We start from the raw sequence: 21,393 nt of genomic DNA on the forward strand, positions 1-21,393 counted from the left end.
TCTGGGCCCTCTGGATGTCTGGGGCCTGGATCTCCTCCATACCTGCTTCATGCCCTGGGGGACGGGGCTATGGCTCGCCACACTCCCTAGCAGATCGTTACATGGAGAAACCTTTGGAATACAAGCATGCTTATCCACACAGGTGTACACACGGGTGTTCACAGACACAAACTACACCTTTCTTGGCTGCTACCTCTTGCATGCTGCACAATAACATTTAATATTTAGTATATACTGTTATCTACTGCTAGCTAGTTTATTGTGATGGTGCTATATTTATTGTGTTGCTGTTTTTCTTTTGTTTGTTTGTTTTCTCTTCTGTTTTTTTTCTCCATACAGGTGATCCAGGTGTTTTGTTTGTTTTCTTTCTTTCTTCTCCCCTTTCTCACCATTTCTTCTCCCCTCTATTTTTCATTCTCTCCCTCTCTTTCTTTCATTCTTTCTCCCTGTCCTATCCCCCAGTCATGTCTGTCCCGACTGTAACAACCGAAAATAAAATAAATACATAATTATAATAAAGGTCAATCAAATGGACCAATATGGCAAGGCCATGATGATCCACTTGGTAAATCCGCTTGGCATCTCTCTTGGCCTTAAGACAACAATTCTGATGGCTAAAGATCCAAACGGGACAGGGGAAAAAAAAAAAGAAAAGAAATGGAAGGAGTATGGCACAACTGTAAACCTACCAAGACAAGGCCGTCCACCTAAACTCACAGGCCGAACAAGGAGAGCGCTGATCAGAAATGCAGCCAAGAGGCCCATGGTGACTCTGGACGAGCTGCAGAGATCTACAGCTCAGGTGGGGGAATCTGTCCATAGGACAAGTATTAGTCGTGCACTGCACAAAGCTGGCCTTTATGGAAGAGTGGCAAGAAGAAAGCCATTGTTAACAGAAAACCATAAGAAGTCCCGTTTGCAGTTTGCCACAAGCCATGTGGGGGACACAGCAAACATGTGGAAGAAGGTGCTCTGGTCAGATGAGACCAAAATGGAACTTTTTGGCCAAAATGCAAAACGCTATGTGTGGCGGAAAACTAACACTGCACATCACTCTGAACCAGGGGTCGGCAACCCACAGCTCGTGGTTTGGGAAAATAAATTAGAAGTATTTAGCTGAAGTGCATTTTATTTGTGTTTAGTTCTTTTTTTTAACTTGTAGTTCTAAACTGGAAGATTATTGTGATTTTGAAATATAAAAATAAAATGATATCTTATTATTTTTTTCATCGCTCAAAATAAGCGTCACACTCGCGGAAGCCGATATACCCGCCGAAACGCCGTGCATTTATCGAGACTTTCAACCCCAGGTAGGCCAATTATGGATCTTCGGATCCACATTATGTCGGCAGCTGTTCTCCACCATAAACTATGTTAAAAACAAACACGCTCCCGCCTCACAGATGACAGCTTACAGTCCTGCGTAAAGATGAAAGCCCCGATTTGCAGACGCTGTGCGCAGAGGTTCGGGACCAGAAGTCTCATTGTAAACACATCACGGCAGACCCGACGATGTTTGCATGAACGCGCTTTTCAGCATCTCTTTATTGACCACTTTTCACACACGGTTGCTGTACGCATACAGCCAGCTGTAGCTTTTCAGCTCACAGCCCGACAACACAACAGCAGAGAGAGCACAGGCTTTAAGGTGGCGAGGCGCGATTGCGGGTGCCGCTCAGGTGCGTCCGACTCCCATGCAGCGGCACTGCAGACCACGCCCCGCCACACACATTAACCAGGTAAAATAGATATTTAGGCAGAATTTTGCAAATATCTATTTTTTTTTTTAGCAGCATAGTGCTTTTTTTCCAATTACTTTTTAAAAGGGTGGCGGCTCACAATGGTTTTTGTTTGCTACATGGATCATTTTAGTTCAGCTGGGTGTCTTTCCTTTTGTTATATTTCTTTAAGAGTTCAAAATGTGTTAATTACATAAATAAAATGTAATTTTCTCTGTAGCTCTTCATGGATTTTATAAGCAGCACACCTTAGTTTCTCTGTGGATTCTTTTAAAAAGCAGTGAAAAACTTTTCTGTTCAAACAAGCCTTTTGTTGATCTACGTATTTTATATTCTTTACATTATTTACATTTGATCTTTTACATTGTGTATAATGTCTATTGATTGTATTGTTTATTTTAATATTTGTGTACAGCGCTTTGTGACTGCCTGTCTGTGAAGAGCGCTTAATAAATAAACTTTACTTACTTTAGTTGTTCACACAAAGCACAAAGCACAAAAAACAATATATACAGTGTTATCTTCATTTTAGATTTCAAAAAGTATTTGCGGCTCCCAGTGTTTTCTTTTGCGTGGAAACCGGGTCTAAGTGGCTCTTTGCGTGTTAAAGGTTGCGGACCCCTGGTCTAAACACACCATCCCCACTGTCAAACATGGTGGTGGCAGCATCATGCTCTGGGGGTGCTTCTCTTCAGCAGGGACAGGGAAGCTGGTCAGAGTTGATGGGAAGATGGATGGAGCCAAATACAGGGCAATCTTGGAAGGAAACCTCTTGGAGTCTGCAAAAGACTTGAGACTGGGGCGGAGGTTCACCTTCCAGCAGGACAACGACCCTAAACATAAAGCCAGGGCAACAATGGAATGGTTTAAAACAAAACATATCCATGTGTTAGAATGGCCCAGTCAAAGTCCAGATCTAAATCCAATCCAGAATCTGTGGCAAGATCTGAAAACTGCTGTTCACAAACGCTGTCCATCTAATCTGACTGAGCTGGAGCTGTTCTGCAAAGAAGAATGGGCAAGGATTTCAGTCTGTAGATGTGCAAAGCTGGTAGAGACATACCCTAAAAGACTGGCAGCTGTAACTGCAGCAAAAGGTGGTTCTACAAAGTATTGACTCAGGGGGCTGAATAATTACGCACACCCCACTTTGCAGTTATTTATTTGTAAAAAATGTTTGGAATCATGTATGATTTTCGTTCCACTTCTCACGTGTACACCACTTTGTATTGGTCTTTCACCTGGAATTCCAATAACATTGATTCATGTTTGTGGCTGTAATGTGACAAAATGTGGAAAAGTTCAAGGGGGCCGAATACTTTTGCAAGCCACTGTACTTTGCTCACATGTAGACAAAAGTCCTTTAATAAACCAGCTCAGCCACAAACCACACACACCCCCAGTAATCTAACCAGGGAGCCATCCAGCCTAGCCTACCCCTCCCATCTGTGCTCCCGGCCTATGGACCACCTTAGTGTTAAAAGGCTGGAGAGCCAGATACCACCAGGTAATCTGGGTGCTGGCATCTTCCATACAACAGAGCCACTGCAGTAGGGCATGATCTGAGCAGAGGGTGAATGGACATCCCAGAAGGTAATAGTGAAGGGAGTCGACCGCCCAGTGGATTGTCAAGCATAGCAGCTAATTCCTAACCCTTAACAACTTATCTTTTATGTTTAAGCAATCTTTAGGTCACTTTTTTGAGGTCCTGAGGAGAGGTGCTGAGATGGAGCCTGCAATAGCAGCTGAGTATAGCAGGCTAAGTATTCTTAACTACTGACCTGGTGGCCTAGTCACTCACCCCACTGCCCCCTGACTTACTGCATTTCTTGGTGGCGTTGGTTTTGATCCCAACGAATATCCCCAATTTGGTTTTGTCAGATTCAAATGTACCAATGTACAAAATGTTAATGACTGCAAATATGTGGATAGATAGAATCTGGTTCCCTTACACCTAAAGAAGAGCAATTCATATTACTGGCCAGTGCAAGGACAACTGCTCATGCAGTGGCGTGACTTTGTTGTGTGGGCACAGGAAGACTACCTTGTGCAAAGAATAAACACTGATACAGATGTGCAATCAGCACGATCAGAGGAAAAGTGTCTCAAATGCTTGGCTACCTAACATTCAGATAATCTTTTTTTTGTTTTTTTGTTTTTTTAAACTTTCTTTTTATTGTTTTTCTTTAGACACTATACGGGGGGGGGGGTAGGGGGGTAACAACAAAACAAAACAACAACAAAAAATAAATAAAATAAATAGTGCAAGTAGGATAACAGAGACAAACAAACAAACAAACAAAAAACAACAGCAACAACAAAAAACAACAAACAAAAAAAAAAAAGGAAAAAGAAAAGCCATGTTGGATCTCCTTGTTTCTACAGTTTGATCATTTCTCATTATCAGTGTGTTGGTCTTTATCCTGTTAGGTTTGTGTACTCAGTCCATTTCTCCCACTTTTTATGGTATTGATCTTCCTGAGTCCTTATTCTGTAGGTCAATTGTTCCATGATTTGTATTTCATCTATAATTTTTATCCATTCGTCCTGTGATGGTGGGTCTATCTTGTTCCATTTTCTTGTAATTGCCTTTTTACAGGCAGCAAGCATAATTTTCAATATGTATCTATCTTCTTTCATCACATTTCCCGGAATGACACCAAAATATAATAATGTACAAGTCTTAGATACAACATAACCCAGAATTTTACCTATAACTAAATGAACATCTGCCCAAAATTTTGTAATCTTGGGACACAACCAGAACACATGGGAATGATTCACATCTACCTCTCCACAGCCCCTCCAACACGGCTGTGGTAATGAGGTATATTTGTTCTTAATTTTAGGTGTTATAAAAAATCTAATTACATTTTTCCAGCAGTGCAGTCTCCAGGCACGTGATGATGTTGTTGACTGCTGTATTTTCCAGATTTGTGACCATTCCCCATCAGATATGTTCACTCCCAACTCTCTCTGCCACTTCGGTTTTACATATGTTGTCGTACACCCTTTCGCCTCCATTATATGCTCGTAAACTGTAGAGATTATTCTAATTTTTTTTGCTTTGTAAACTTCAATTATGATTTTAATTATCGAATTTTTATCCAGATCTACACTATGTTTTACTTCTTTGTTAAAAAAGTCCCTAATCTGTAAATATCTGTAGTGATCTTGATTACTTAGTTCATATTTTTGTTTAATCTCCTGGAAACTCATAAAATTCCCATCTTTGATTAGTGTACACATCGCTGTTAATCCAGTAGGAATCCACTGTTTAAATCTTCGGTCCATAGAACTGGGTGTAAAACCCTTATCATAGGCTATCCATCGGATTAATCCAAGCTCTTTTTCTAGTTTGTATTTTCGTATCAGGTTAAACCATATTTTAAACGTAAACTGAGTGACTGGATTCAGCTGTTTGATTACTCTCATCATTTCTTCTCTGTCTCCTATAAGGCTTTGAATTTCTCTTCCTTGTACTGATTTTTCTAAATTCTTCCATTTGGCTTCATAATCATTGTCACACCAACAAATGATATACCTGATTTGTGCAGCATAAAAGTATGCCTCAAGATTTGGGAGTGCCAAACCCCCTTTATCTAACATTCAGATAATCTGATTGAAATATTTGTTTCTATATTTCATCTATAACATTAAGATATTTCTTAAATACCAAAGCATGAACATGAAAAATACACTGGGTACATATTTATCAGAAGCTACATAATTGAACTGATGTGGACAGAGGTCGGAGCCAGCAACCCGCTCTAACCCAAAGTCACTTTGGACACATAATTCCTGTTTATCCTTCCTTAGATCCTCGACCTCTTTGGACAGGTCTTCTGGAGATGATGCACACATGTCCAGTTCAGGGGTGAGCTCTTCTTGCTCTGGTTCAGTGAGTCGCTTCATTCTGTCCAAAACACGATGATGAGTCTTTTTGACCCGGAACACAAACTTGTTTAACCATGAAATGAACACAACATGAGGATTAACAAAGGGTTTGTGAGTCTGCTACAGAAAAATATCTGTTGCAAATACAGACTTTAATGAGCTGGAAGTAATAAAAGTGTATTGTTGTAAAAATGTTTCATTTGAGCAAAAAACAAAACAAAACAATTTTTTTCTCTTTGTCTTTTTCTGGGTGTTGGTTGTTCAGGAAACTCCATTTGGAAATGTTGGTCAAAGTTACCGATGATTGTTGGTTAGTTCACCTGTAAAGTCAATCTTGTTGTTCTGTGCAGCATTTTTGGGCCTCTGTTTGCCTCAGGTTGTGTCTCAGGTGTCTCAGGTTCTTCCTCCAGTTGTTGTAGAGGAACCACAGCTATAAAAAATGCACTATATAAATATTTGGTAAAAGAAAAAAAAAAACTCAGTCTTTGTTATATAATAATAAAAATAAAAACAATAAATCATTAATGAATTAAAATGTGTTCTTCTTACTAAATAATCATTTCTTTCTTTAAGCTAATCTAAATTTAAGAGCACATTAAACTTTGGTGGACTTTATTTATTGTAATCTGTTTTTTAAATGAGATTAACTAGTTTAGATTTATCTAATAATAATGTAAAACATTTCTGTTTTTTCACATATAAACACATTTGTTCTATGTAAGCTTTGTCTTTTATCTATTGCATATATGTAGCAATACAGTACAATAGTCTTTAAATTGTGCTACATTTGTATAGTATATGCTTCGTTGTTATTTTATCTACACAAATAATAACCCACTGCTCCGCCATTGCTGGAAGCCCCTAAGATAAGCACAGATAAGAACATGTAAAAAAAAAGAAGATAATAACAATAACAACAACAACAACAACAACAACAATAATAATAATTAAAGCTGCAAGCAGCGATATGAGGGCCCTCGCACCCCCGGCGGGTCGAGCCAAGCCCAACACCTAAAACCAGCGCTTCCGATCTGATGTCACATTGATGGAATTCATGCATTTAACCACCAGCTAAAATTTCATCTCATTCAACCATTATTATAGTCGTCCCACTAGGTGGCGCTCTAACCATTACTGACAAATGGCATAACAAACATTTCCGAGCTCGAGTCTCATCACGCCTGCGACCTTTGGGAGAGATTAGACATTGTGTTTTTGAGTGACAGCAGATTACTGCTTTTTGGCGAGTGATTGAAACTCCACATGCCGCCATGACCACCCCGTTTCCCTGAACGTAAAAAGCTTCGCAATTTAACATCACAAAGGTCTTTAGATTCCACACACAGGAGATCGCGTAAATCTAATGAAATCCCTTGGAGGAGTTCGTCAAAGTATGAGGCCTGAAAAGAGGGGAAAATGTCGCCAAATTTACACATTAATTTTAAAATGGCTGACTTCCTGTTGGATTTGGGATATTGCTCCAAGAGACTTTTTTGTACATCTTGATATCTCCAATAAGCTTGCCAGGTTTCAAACTCATACATAAAACACAGAGCAGGGGCTGTTGTTTTGAAATTTTGTAGGGGGCGCTGTGGAGCCATTTTGCGCTGTTCAAGGAAAATGAACATATAAAAAGAAATCCCTCATCACATTAGAGGTGTGCGCCAAATTTCAAGACTTTTTAAACTTTTCAAGCCCCTCAAAAGCCACTTCATCTTTCATGGTGAACTGCGCTGCCACCAGGGTGCGCCGTTCAGTTTATAGTCACAATTTTCTCACTGAAGCATCAAGAGGGACTGATGGTGATATTCACCGCTTTTGAGGTGGCCACGATGAACCTGTGAAAATCAGTACAACAAAATGAAAGACATGACATTTCCTGGTGCCACTAGGTGGCGCTCTACGTATTCCTGACAATGGGCATATCAATCTGTTCAGGGCGGGTCTGACATCATCCCTGTAAAATCTGGTACTGATCAGATTGGATTTCATTGAGTTACACTAATTTGTTTCTTCATGGCGAGACCTCAATGTTCGCCATGCTGCTGGGGTCACACCCTTCAGCGAAAACTCACAGTTTTCTCTGTAACCCAAGACCAACTCCTTAAGGCTTTCCTGGAGAAATTTGAGGCTGCAGATGTCACCCATTACAATACTGTACCCCAAAGTGTAAAACATGACATTTCCTGTTCCCACTAGGTGGCGCTGTCCCTGATGTCAAATATGGCAGTTGAAATATGTTCAGGGGTGGAGCCTTATCATATGTGTCCACTTTGGTCAAGGTCGGACAATGTATGACAGAACGAGAGGCAATAAGATTTTCATGGCGAGTCATCGAAATTCGCCGTGGTGCCACGGCCTCACAGTAACCCGAAAACTCAAAAGCTCCGCAATTTAACATGGCCCAGGTGTGTAGTTGACACTGACCAAATATGAAGCTTGTACGATGAAATTCCAAGGAGGAGTTCGCAAAAGTTCGAGGCGTGGAAATGGCAAAATTAGAGCCAAAATGTCACCTTCACTTCCAAATGGCGGACTTCCTGTTGGGTTTGCGTCAATGGTCCCACTGACTTTTTTGTTCGTCTTGGCATGATACACATGTGTGCCAAATTTCATACATGTAGCTAAAACGATGTGTTCGTAGGGCTGCATTTAACAAGGCATAGGTGGCGCTACAGAGCCATTTCCCAGTGCTCATATGTAAAACCATTAAAATACAAAATTTTTCACCAGACCTGGCATGTGTGCAAAATTCCAAGAGTTTTCGAGCATGTTAAAGCCCTCAAAAAGGCCCTTCTTTTGCCTGAATAATAATAATAATAATAATAATAATAATAATAATAAGAAGAAGAAGAAGAAGAAGAAACAGAGCAGATACAATAGGGCCTTCGCACAGTCAGTGCTCGGGCCCTAATAATAATAATAATAATCTACAGCGCTGGTTTCAAACTCCAGTCCACAGGGGGCGCCAGCGGGTCTCAGCAGCTCGAAGAAGAAGAATTAGAAGCGCTGGATTGACTCTCTTGTTTTCTACTCGGACAGCTAAGCGTAGAAAGCAGAGCTAAAAACTCATGGAGGAGCCCTTCTGGCATTAAAACAAACAACCGCACTAAAGCATTTAAAGCTAAGTTAGCAGTTTGACAGCTAGCCGAGCAGCGGGTACAGGCCGAGAGCCAACATGGACTCTTGGGTTCGCTTTAATGGCCAGAGCCAAGCCAAGGAGAGAGTTTTCAGGTGACGTTACCGACGTTTGGCACATTGCAGGTTGAGACGCGGGGTTCGTCGTGCTTCTTCATTTCTGCGAGTGTGATAAAACCGTCGGCTGGATGTTGCAGACTGAGTTCCGTGTTTGAAGCGGAACTTTTATCTGCTCAGTAGGAGCAGCTCTTCCTGCACTGGTTTCAAATCAAACGGCCTTATGATGCCAGCTCCAGCAGCACAGAGTAGTTGAGTTTGTTAAGCGCACTGCTTTCCGTCCTCGTCACGTGTGTCTCTGTTGATAATGACTGTACGTTGTGCGTTCACAGGGCTGCACAGTATGCTTGCACGCTGCTCGGATCCACTCTGCAACATGACGAAGCAGCTGAGGTCCGCAGAACTGTCAGTCAGCTGGAGGCACACATGAGTCTGACAAGAAAGTGTGAGTAAAACAGCCAGAGCGAGTCTGACTCGTTTCCACGTACCAAAGCTTAAGTGGGGCTGGTGTTGGTTCTTCCACAGTGCTACGCCTGGGCAACTCCGTGGAGGCCCTGGAGGCCGCCAAAAGGGCCATACACCTTTCTGACAGCGTGCTGAGGCTCTGCCTGACCATCAGTCACCTTAACAGAGCCATGTACTTTGCCTGCGACAATGTGCTGTGGGCAGGAAAAACCGGTCTCATCTCCAAACTCGACCAGCACAAGTGGAGTCAGAGATCTTTCAGGTGTGTGAGAAATACATAAATAAGAAATACATGCAGGACTGGTTGTTTAAACAGTCTCATGTTGCTCCACAGATCAAACTATATGTACATCTACTGAATTCTAACTGATCGCAATGAGGGCCTAAAAATCCTCCATGTCGTTCATTATTAACATTATGTTGTATTATTATAGGGTCTTTACACTATAAAGCACATTGGGGCAACTGTTGTTGTGATTTGGCGCTGTATAAATACAGCTGAACTGAGCTGCCTCCCCAGTGAGTCTCTGGTCCCTGTTCAGCTTTCTGGAAAACCTTTTTCAAGAGATACTAAACAGAACTTGTGTGTGGTGAAGTGTGCAGTTATGGCAGCCTCACCAAGGTTACAGAGTAAGTCGAGCCATTGGACAGAGCGACTGTAGTAACGCAGGATGAACCTGTTAATTAGAAGCAGTGGGTTTAATCCAGTTAATCGAGTGCTTCCGATTATGAGGTCTAAGTAATTTCTTGTTGGACTCAGGTTTCCATTTGCAGCTCCTTCAGTCCACATGTCTAACATGGCACTCGAGTGTGTAAGAATACACCAGACATTCCTTTGTGAAAGTGTCACTGAGGCTTTTAATTTGAAAGTACTTTAAGCGCTCATAATAAAAAGGTTCTGTAGAAATGTCAAGTCTGCTTACTGCTAGTGATAGTGAACCTGTTTCAGAGGACATGCAGTGCTTTCAACCAGAGCTGGTGTGATGCCTTTGTGTGGGAAATTAATTCATGGTATTTGTCTCATCTGTGTCTACTTCCAGCAGTTACCCATAGTGGTTTTGAGTTTGTATGACTAAAGTGACATATGCACTCAAAGCCTGATTTGAAGTGAGTGGTTGCAGTCATCTTCATATCAGGGTCACAAAGGAATCACATTTATCTTCTAGTGCTTATCACTGATTTCAGGTAACTGAAATGTAAAATTGAGTTAACACAAACTGTGTGGTTAAACCTGCAGGTACTACCTCTTTGCTTTGATCCTGAACCTGACCCGAGATGCCTACGAGCTGCACCTCCTCATGGAGCGCGAAGCACGTTCCAGAACCAGCAAACAGCCATCCTCCCCCAGTATTCCTCTCCCACCTGACCACCTTTCCTCTTCCTCCTCACCTGCCACACAAGCCATGAATTTTGGCTGGCTCTACAGACAGCTTCATCTGGTGGGGACTGTGCTGTACAGCAACCCGCCACTGCTGTTGGACCTGGTGAAGAACAGTTGTGATATCTTCATCCCACTGGACCGGTTGGGGATTTACCCTACAGGTCCAGGCTTTGTTGGGGCTTGTGGCCTGGCCTCGTCCGTCCTGTCCATCCTCACCATGGTTCACCCCTGGCTCAAGCTCAAACCATAAATTGTAAGACTTGGAGGAGATATTCATTTGAGGACTAGCAAGGATTGAGAAAATTCTAATGGGGTTAACAAAATTTTTTTTCCCCCGATTCTACACAAAGCAGTCCTGACTACGTGAGCCGTTGTACTGCCACCATGCTGTGTGATTGAGTTCCTTCAAATCTCTTGAGTGCTACTGAAAAGCTGAGGAGTTTCTAAAATGCTACATCAGTTTCACATATTATTTCAGACCTGCATGAACACGGTCGTTGCTTGGCCTTAGATCACACTGCTGCTTTACAACCCTCGCTTCCCTCATGTGAGGCTAAACCATGTTAGTTGCTGCCATTCTGCACATAACCATCACATCTCCAGCTCTCTATGACCGTGTCCGTAACAGAGTATAATCAAGGCAATATTGTCTGTGGACATCACTCTAGAACGTGTGATTTCTACCCTCTGTGTTTAACGTTTTTATAGGAAACCACCTTTCGACATCATGTGATTTTACCGTCTGCTCCCAGCAAGTTTGTATTTTAGATATTCTTTTCCATTTTGAACTACTAAGTGACTTAACTACTGGAGAAATAAATCCAAAGGAATTTGATTTGTCTGAATCACTACAGTAAAGTGTAACACGACTAGATCCAGTTGATACATGTAACGACTGGATCTATTGCATTTGTAGCCTTCCAAATTCCACATGAACTATTAACAGTGTTTGTGCAAAGTCAGACCAACATCAAGAATTAGACTTCTCACGCTGATCTATGCTAATGAAAGTTGTGTCAGATGTGTGTTGAACACATGAGTTTCTAAGTAAATATAATTCTCAGTGCTGTTGACACGACATCACCAGTAACAACCCATCCAATCCACACATGCAAAGAACTTGACTACAGATGTCCATATATGAACTTATGTGTAATAATGAGAAATGAATCTGAAAAAGAATTGAACACATGAAGAAAGGGAGGTGCAAAAAGGCGTGGACAGCCATGACACCAGCAGAAATCTGTCAGAAATTAGAAAGCAGTCCTGCAAATTAATATCAGCTGGTTTAGTCCCATTGATGGCCTGTGTCACACAAAAATCTCATGATGGGTGAAACAATTGAGCTTGCAAAGACCTTCGCAACCTAATTGTTGCAAAACATACTGATTGCATTGGTTACAGAATTATTTCTAAACTACTGAAATAGCCAGTGAGTGCTGTTGGGCCATAATCTGGAAGTGGAGATTCCACAATAAGGTGTGGCGCAAGATTTCAGAAGAGTGAGAAGAATTCTCAGAAAATTTGTCCAAGAGCCGAGGAGCACCTGTGGAGAGCTGCAGGAAGACCTGGAGTCATCAGAAACAATTGTTTTAAAGAAAACGATGAGTAGTGCTCACTGTTTAAAGTTTGCTGAACAACATTTAGACATGCCTGTGAAATACTGGGAGAATATAGAATATATATAATATTAGCTGAGACCAAAACTGAACTCTTTGGATGCTGTAATGCACACCATGTTTGAAAGGTGCTACATATCACCCCAAAAACACTGTACCAAGTCTGGAGGTGGGAACATCGTGGTGTGGGGCTCTTCTTCAGCACACTGCACTGAAATGCCTGATATAATTGAAGGAAGGATGAATGGAAAAATTGACAGAGACAAAATAAAAATTGCTGCCATCTATCAGGATGTTAAAATGAGACTGACGTCTGAAAACGCTCAGCTGGTTTCACAGAAAGAAAATAAAGCATGGCCCAGCCAATCAGCTGACTCGAAAGAACTAACCAACAGTCATTACCAACAAAGGGTTTTGTACAAAGTATTAAATACGTTTCAGTGACCTTGTTCAATACGTTTCCCTGTGTCATTTCTCATTATTACAGAGTTATGGACATCTATGGTTTGACTGGATGGGTTGTTACTGGCATCTGGTGTGAATTTCATGTCATAGCACCTTTAGAAACATATTGGTGACATGTATGTTACATATGTTATGTCTATACACAACATACATATGTTCTGCATAGATTTCACTTCCTACAAGTTTAATTGTAATGAGTGAGACGTGTGACCAGACCTGCATGTTAATTCTTCCCAGTTCACCTTCATCTTTGCAAAGGACACAGAAGACTCGGTAAAACTAGAAATAAGTTTATGTCAACTGTTACAAAAAGGAAGTACAAACAAAACCAAGACAAAGTTACATTACCATTTATAAAAAAAAAAAAAAAATTGGGACACACGAGGGGACCAGTGACTGTCGTACGAACTCCTCTGCTGCTGGTCTTTCAGAGTGTACAGTGGTCAGGCTGAAGGGACGATAAATTACCCACGTTCACTGTGGAAGAAAGCAGAACGAGGTCGTGTTTGTCAGAGAGGACACACGGTGATGAACATTTTAGCCATGCGGTGAGGAAGAATTCTTCTGGTTTAGAAACACTTCAAACTGTGTTTGCAGCTATTTAAGATAAATGCAACTGAGCATTCATCCTTTGCAATGCAGTGGATGTTGGTGATGCTCGAACCTCTTCGTTACTCCTGCGTCTCCATGCTCTCATCCTCTCCGTCCCCTCCTTCCTCCAAAGCTTCATCTTCCTCCTCCTTCCTCTCCGGAGGTTTCTCGTAGGCTTTCTCTGAGGGAGTCACGATCACGCCATCCCATGTTGACATCTCTGTTGCCAAGTCTGCAGAAACACAATATTATTTTATATTATTTTACAGCAGGTACAATTTATAAATCACACCTCAACATGACATGCTGCTGTTCAGCCCGAGTAGATCCTAAATGATTTTCTGAAAACTTGACCTCTGACCCTGACCTTACAGTTGAGGTCACTGAAATTCAAACATGCCAAGAGTTTTAGTGGATGTTCCTACGGTGGAAATTTGAAAGTCCTAGGCTGCCTTGTCCTGGAGTCCTCATATTGTTGTCCACAGCGCCCAGCCTTCCCAATACCTGATCAGCCTTTTACAGCGTAGATGTGTAAAAACAAACTTTAAACTCTTCGAGTCTCGTGTCAGTGCGTGTACACAGTGACTACACCCAGTCACGAGGGCAAAAATGCTCATTCTAAACTGGGATTGTCCCAGAAGACTTCTTTTTGCCCGGCTCCTTCAGTTTTCATGCTGAAACTGAGACAAGTCTGTTCCTGCTCATTCATAACTGACTGCACACTTATTAAAATAAACCTGCGCTCATTTTAAATGAGATTCAATAAACTACCAGGCCAGGCACACCAGTCACTGTTTCATTGTGTGTTTCTGGGCTCTGTGCTACATTCTGTCAGGCTCTGTAGCCAACACGTGTTTCATCGCAGGACCTGCGAAGCTCAACAGTGGCATTGTAGGAAAGATGCACAGTTATGGGTAGAAGTTGACATACATTTATCATGGACATGGATATTGTTGTTGTTCTTCCAGACAAGAGCTATTTATGAGGAACTGCAGAGTCCAAGATCAATTCAAACAACTGTATGTAAGATCAGGTTATTCAGACTCAGTGTCACCGCTTTGTCAAACTGTTAGCTGACAGGAAATAATCCAGAAACCACCGAGGCTCAGATTTTGAGTACTAACATTACAGTTTAGCATCTTTTTCAACTGAAAATTATTGGCTTAAAGTTCAACTTTGTCAATATCTGTTTAATCCAATAAGATATTATAGTTTGTATAAAGTATACACTGTCACTAAAACCTGCCATAAATGTTACCATAACACGGAGTCCGGTATCAGACTATGATGAAAAAGGGGCAAGCTGACAATTACATGCAGTCTTTTTCTGATAAGATAAATTAAGTGTGATAAACCTTCATGATGTATTGTCTACATCACCAGAAACCAACAAGTTTGAATCAACTCTGCCAATTACACCAGCTATCGAGACAGAATGATGCTAGCAGCTTGGTGATGGCTACCAAAAGCATCTGGTCGAGATGGAGCTTGCTGAGGGACGTTTAACCAAATATTAGTGGAGGCATGTGTACATCTGTGAGCCTGTGTTTAGAATTTTGACCCTTTATGGGCTTTCCTAAATAATCCAAATGGAAAATCCCAAATAAATTCAAAGTTGTGCAACTAAAGATGAATGCTGTGCACCACCAGTCCAGCCTAGAAAAGGAACCAATCAAAGAAATCGTTAAAAGCCCAAAATTACAGTGACGTTCATTATGAGTACATTTCTGTCCATAACTGAATATTACATAAACATCCAGTTATAAATATGGACCCTGACAAACATTATTTAGAATGTTTATCAAATATGAATATGGCCTAAAACACTGAGGTTTATTTACACTCGTACTGGAGAAGGTGTTCCCAGATCTTAGATAACGTTAAAAAAAAAATAACCAAAGGTGTTTTTAGTGGACAGGTGTGGGTCATTCCTTCATTACCTGACAGGCGATGTGTGCATTTAATTAAAACTGAATTTAAACTGAGAAATCAGGCGTTTGTTCATTTAGCCCATAAACTATAGACTACATGTAAAGGTACAGAGAACAGAGAATAATGATGTTATCTTACAGCTGGCATCTCCCTCCAGACCGAGGATCTTCCTGTAGCCTCCATGAGACAGCACCCTCACCAGAGTCTGAGCGGTGAAACACACCATGTCCTGCACAAACACACTTCCTGTTTATCACATCATCGCTCAGAGCTTCAGTGCTGAATATTCTGTATTGTGTTAAGTGTGACATAAACATGTTTCCAGTTCCACCCTGACACGATTAAGCTTGGCACAAATAAGAAACTGTACAGTGCGACCTGCAGGAATAAAAAGCATTGGAGCAGATCTACCTGCTGTTCTAGAGTCATGACTGTGTGCACTCTGAAGTTTCCACTTTCACAGGGGTCAGTGATGCCCACAGAGCCAGGCAGAAAGAGACCAGCAGCCAGCATCTGCAGGCAGCGCCTTCAAGAACAACAACAATGAGAAACGTTTCTTCCACAGCGACTAGAAAAAAACAAGTGCAATCTGACAACTGACCTGTAGGCCACGTTCAGAGACAGAGGCTGCCTGGAGGGGTTGTTCATCACTGCAGAGTGGCCCTAGAAGAGGGAATACACTCACTGCTTTATGAAACAAACCAACGTTTAATGTCCTTCCAATAAATAAGGACTTCAACGTTGTGGACATGGATTATTTATTCACTGAGGACATCATTTATGGAACTTACCAGCAGATCTAGGATCCAGGGCGTCAGGGGTTCAAATCCAGGGAAACGCAGCCTCAAGTCTTTCAGCAGGCGGATCAATACTTTGACTCTAAAGATTAGACATGTGAAACAAACCAAGTTCAAGTGAGCTTATTTGTATTTTTACTGTAAAAGCAGACCAGGTAAAATACGACTTTTCCTCACGTTGACTGAGAGGCGTTCTCCTCAAACCAGCGAGCGTGACGGATGGCAGCGAGGGCGCTCTGCAGCACCTTGATGTCCACTGAGGAGTAAGGAAACAAAAAACATTCATTTTTTTAAACGACCACAGTGCTACACGTGGTGCATTTGTACCAAGACTGGCCAACTGTGCAAATTTGTGTCTCCAGACCAAGTAAAAAGTCTCACAGTGCAGCTCGGGGTCCAGTTTGCGCAGGTTAGGGGGGACAGTGGTGATGAGGATCTTCACTGTAGCATCAGCTGAACTGATCTCGAAGCCAGTCTCATTGGTCAACATGGACAGCACTGAGGGGAGGAGTTAAACACTGTGTTAGGCACACTTTACAGCTGCAAGGCTGATAAGCACTTGGTTATAAGCTTTGGTTAGTGTGACAGCCCACGAGTCAAATAACTTTATTAAACCAAATAATTTTATCCTGAAAAAAGAAACAACATTTACTAAATCAAATTCCATTTGAATATGTACAACATGAAATGGTCAGAGTAGGACTCGCCCACACAAAAGCAGCCATTCAAACACCACAAGTCTGTTTACCTTCAGTAGGGTCTTGTGTGCGAAGGGTCTCCACTACTTTGTTACCGAGGGCAGCTACAGCCTCCACTGTAAAGAACAATGACCCTCAGAGCGCGACACAAAGGGGACAAGAACAACCCACACAACAACAAACAGTGCTAATAGGGCTTTATATGAAATATCGATAGATACAACGGACAATCAAACATTTTAGAAGCCCCTCCTTTCAGGTTGTCTCTATAAGCAACATCACACTGATGGTCGAAAGTCAGAAAATAACACCTGCTCAAACTGAGGACCGTCACATACAAGGAGAACCCATCTGGTTACAGCCCAAACTACATGTGGCTCGAAAAACAAGATCGAAAACCTGATGTCATTGGTGCCTTTATTTTTATGGATTTAAAAATAAACAGATTGTACTTTGAGACTTTATCACCATAGATTCTTTAATAACTGCAAACAAGTTGCCAAATTATCCAAGTGACAAGAAGCAGCACAACGTACAGCATCAAAAAGGCTTAGAAATGATGTCTGTGAAGGTTCTCAGTCATCCAGGTCATCGTAGTTTAAGGAGCTTGGAAAGAAAAGCGTCTGGACTTCTTTAGGTTCTGAAGCTTCTTCAGTTCTAAGAAAAATTGGTGGAGAGTCTCAGATTTGAAACCTTATTTGGGAGCGTCATGGAAAATCTGGGACTCTCTGCCAATTTCTCTTAGAACTGAAGAAGCTTCTCAGATGAAACGTCTTCAAGAAACCTAAAGAAGTCCAGATGCTTTTCTTTCCGAGCTTCTTAGGCTTAGAAATGATGTGTGCTGGAGCAGCAACTTCTCTTTAGACAGTGTAATTGTGCCATATATTACTCACATGTAGGGAGAATCTTGAGGATTACGACCAGGTCAGCAACATTATGTCCTGTCGTCATGGTGCCCTTCTTGTAGGAACCCACCTGACGCACCTCTTCAATTTGCTACAAGTCGACAAGTACAAGATTACTGACATGAAAGACATTATTATTAATTAGCTTATAATATAAATATGAAATCTGTCCAATGAAAATGAAGCTGTATAGTCCACAAAGCACTGTTACTGGATACTTCTAACTGTATTCAAGTGATTCAGTGTTGTTTCTAAACAGTCTTGAGTTTCAGTTCAGCTCTGAGAGAACAGCTGACACACACACCAGTGACACAAGCAGCGTGTGCACTTCACTGAAGCCATTACGACTCATTCACTCATGTTCGACTCACCACTTCAAAGTTGCCAGGTGCAACAATCAGGTTGTCGATCACATTGTTGATCTTTGTGACCAGGGACAGGATGGAAGACTGACGGACAACGAACAAGGTTTGTGTAAGTGAAATGAAACAGCAGGTCAGTTCCATTACTGCTGAATGAGTGCAGGCTCACGGACTGACCTGCTCTGCAGGGGTGGGGCTCAGATCCTGGTTCCTTTTCAGCAGACACTCACTGAAAGCCGTCTCATCAGGTGCAGGCTTCACTCTGGGGAAGGCCATCTCACACTTGTGACAAACAACAGTCTGCTTGAGTACTTGCATTGCTCCTTTAGAACCACTCTACACTTTCATTATACACTGACTGCTGGCTGACGTCTTGCTGCTTTGTAATTTGGTGAAAAGTTTCTAATTCATACCACCACACATACTTACCACATAAAAATCGAATGGAATGTGTGGGACAAATGGCCGGTACCTAAACAAAAATAAAGTTTTGTCAGATTTGGTTAAACAACATTGCAGTTCCAGGGTCTGTATTTCAGTGGTTACACAGCAGTGTTAGTGGTTTTCATTCCAGTTACCGGGGTTGGCAGTGTTAAAGCACAACATTGAAGGCAAGATTTCACAGTTGTTCTGTTGTCTGAGAACAGGACACAAAAATATGAAGCATAGTGATTTCAGCATTTACATTCTGACACATTGAGGTCTGCTTCTCTGTAGTGGAATAAGCAGAGGGACAGGAGCACAGTACAGCGTGTGTGTGTTGACTGGTGCTGTTGGAGCAACAGTATGTGGGACTGCAGAGACGCAAACAGGAACCCAGACGAGTTCAGCTGCAGTGAAGCACATAAATGCCGCACACAGTACTTTTATGGTGGTTATGAGTCGTCCCTGAAAGTGTCTACGGTTCAGGTTCTTTCCCCTAAATAATAATTTCCCCTAAGGATCAATAAAGTATTCTGATTCTGATTCCTCAGCATTACAGCACTACAGCACTCTAAGCTGGTACTATACTATAAAAATGTATTGTGTTATGTAGGGAACAAAAGCAGTTAGGTTAACAGCAAAACATGAAAGTGTGCTGACAGAACGCTGGCAGTCAGATTTTCATAGCTCACACGTTACATCATCATAAAAACAAATGTTCATGAGATCTTTAAAGAGCGCCTCGTTGCACTGTCACGGCTAAATGATAAAAGCTGATTCACGGCAAAACAAATGTTATTTTATTACTTGTGAATTTTTATTGGAAATTGAGAAATTTCTAAAAATGATTTATTTCATCCACAGATGTCGGAGTTTTGCTTACACCCGTGTAGCCTTATGGGTACTGTCACTTCACACTGCCAGCAACATTTATGAGGCCTTGGAGCGAGCTGGACTTTGTGAATGAAGTCGTGGTGACCTGTGTTTTATGGACAAAACACCTGGCACCACAAAGAGAGTAATATTCCCTACATAACGTGTAAATGGGGCTTAGCGCTCGAACGACGAACCAAGACATTACTGAAAATCAGCCAACACATCTGGGCTGGTGAACTCACCCCTGGACCAGTCCTCCGCGGGCCCCGAAGCGGCCGCCTCGGCCTCTGCCGCGGTCTCCTCTGGACACAAACACAACACAGCTGACGTTAGTGCGTGCACAAACCACGTTTGGCGACTGAGCCAACGTGTAATGATGTTGTGATGTAATGACTTAATGTAGAGAAACCAATGCACTACATCAGCGCTGCTTCACTGAGCCAAAGCACATTTGTTTCATTTAGCTTTCCAGCAGGGTAGCTATTAGCCAACGGGATGGTTGCTAACATATGTCTACTATTGTAGCCTTCCCTACACCGAGGAAGCTCCTGCTACACGCTGCTCGGACGTTTGGATTCATTGAAGGAAAAAAAGGAAAGCAGCGAGCTTTCAGACAATACACGCCACTGGCTTTAAATTACGAAGGCAGTAACTGGCTCTATCAGGCACTCAGAGCTAGCTTGTAGCACAGGTACGAGGTAAGAATTCAAAGACTTGATAGTACTCGACTTAAAACACATTGCCCAACGAGCTACACTCGGATACCTCATTGCGTACGACGTTTTGATTATTGTACGTGGAAAATCTCAGAGAATTGTTGAACGTCCCTCTGTGGACCGGCTTCTCGGTGCTGCCTGTTAGTCGTCGACTTCTTCTGTTACAATGGGCGGCACACTAAGCTCAATACTGCCCTCCACAGGACATTTTTAGAATCTCACTGCGGCTGGGATTCTAACAATGTAGACCTAATATTATGTAAATCCAAGCATAACTGCCAAATTAAGTTTAAACTTCATGACCTCACTTTGGCCCTAAAACTGTCAAAAAGGACTGATTGGTGTTTAGGAGAGGTTTCGACTCCTTATAAAGGAGCATCAGATGTGCCCCCACCAGCTTTTTCCTGTCTGTGCTTACAGCCTCTACAGCCTGAGGTTTGCTTTGCTTGCTTTGTGATCTGTTGTCTTGCTGTTCTGTGTAATGTGATGTACTGTTTTGCTGTTCATATGACTCTGTTTAATAAACTGTTTCCAGAATTTTAATCTTTTCTAGAGGATCTTTTTGATTATAATGGGATCTAAAAAGCAGGATCTGGACATCATTGGCTGGAGAAGGTTTTCAAGTTGGCTTCAAAATTTGTGACCTGACAAGTCCAACATCACCTAAACCACTGCCGGAGAATCTTATGCTTTCCTCCAGCGCACAGCAGAACAAAACCGCCAGTTCACTGACTGGATGAGGTCCCTAGCCCAACAGTATGTGGAAGGCAAGAAAGTCTGGTTCCTCGAAGGACAGTCCTCTCAAATGCATGTCAAAGAAACCACATTACTTGGGACTGCTTTTCATTGAAGAAATCATTAACTCTGTGGCTGTGTGCCTCAAATTGCTGACATCCATGAGAATGCATTCCATGTATATCAGTTGAAGCTAGTATCTTCCAACCAGTTGTGACTCCAGTGTCAAATATCCATGTCAAATATCCTTGGGCAAGATAGTGACCCCAAGTTCGTCTCTGACACATCCACTGGAGTATGAATGTGTGTGAATGTTATATAAACAGAACTTACATATACATATAGAAAAAGTACATGTATGAATTGGTGTGAATGAGGCAAATTAAAAGCACTTTGAGAGCTCAGAGTTGAAAGTGCTAAATAATAACCAGTCCATTTACCATTTAATGTTCCTTAGTGAGCTGTCCAGTTGTCATGGAACTGAAGATGTTCAAATATTCATTCTTTTTAGCCTTTGAAAACCTCTGTTGCGACTTACTTATATTTTTTTCAAATGAATATTTTGTGTCTGGCTCACTTTCTGTAATGTATGCAGAA

The 21,393-nt window shown here is 41.8% G+C and overlaps 2 protein-coding genes across 3 annotated transcripts; one reads left to right on the top strand and one right to left on the bottom strand.

Annotated features, from left to right (window-relative positions):
- The first annotated feature begins 8,594 nt into the window (after positions 1-8,594).
- On the top strand, positions 8,595-12,746 carry pex11b (peroxisomal biogenesis factor 11 beta). Of its 2 annotated transcripts, none has more exons than XM_003455231.5 (4): positions 8,595-8,870; positions 9,164-9,276; positions 9,357-9,558; positions 10,534-12,746. In XM_003455231.5, the coding sequence occupies exons 1-4, from the start codon at positions 8,815-8,817 to the stop codon at positions 10,925-10,927; spliced, it is 765 nt and encodes a 254-aa protein (XP_003455279.1). In that variant the 5' UTR covers positions 8,595-8,814; the 3' UTR covers positions 10,928-12,746. The 2 variants fall into 2 exon arrangements, with proteins under 2 accessions (XP_003455279.1, XP_005459800.1); XM_005459743.4 differs by lacking the exon at positions 8,595-8,870 and adding an exon at positions 8,878-9,082.
- Positions 12,747-13,038: 292 nt separating this feature from the next.
- Positions 13,039-20,267, bottom strand: ilf2 (interleukin enhancer binding factor 2). Its single transcript, XM_003455252.5, has 15 exons — positions 20,111-20,267; positions 19,588-19,647; positions 18,476-18,518; positions 18,224-18,328; positions 18,056-18,133; positions 17,673-17,775; positions 16,830-16,895; positions 16,463-16,579; positions 16,259-16,337; positions 16,076-16,163; positions 15,886-15,947; positions 15,696-15,810; positions 15,423-15,513; positions 13,426-13,584; positions 13,039-13,238 (listed from the first exon to the last, which is right to left on the bottom strand). The coding sequence occupies exons 1-14, from the start codon at positions 20,113-20,115 to the stop codon at positions 13,433-13,435; spliced, it is 1,164 nt and encodes a 387-aa protein (XP_003455300.1). The 5' UTR covers positions 20,116-20,267; the 3' UTR covers positions 13,039-13,238; positions 13,426-13,432.
- Between the last annotated feature and the right edge of the window lie 1,126 nt (positions 20,268-21,393).

The sequence above is a fragment of the Oreochromis niloticus genome, linkage group LG22 (assembly GCF_001858045.2).
Source record: "Oreochromis niloticus isolate F11D_XX linkage group LG22, O_niloticus_UMD_NMBU, whole genome shotgun sequence".
Lineage (NCBI taxonomy): Eukaryota > Metazoa > Chordata > Actinopteri > Cichliformes > Cichlidae > Oreochromis > Oreochromis niloticus.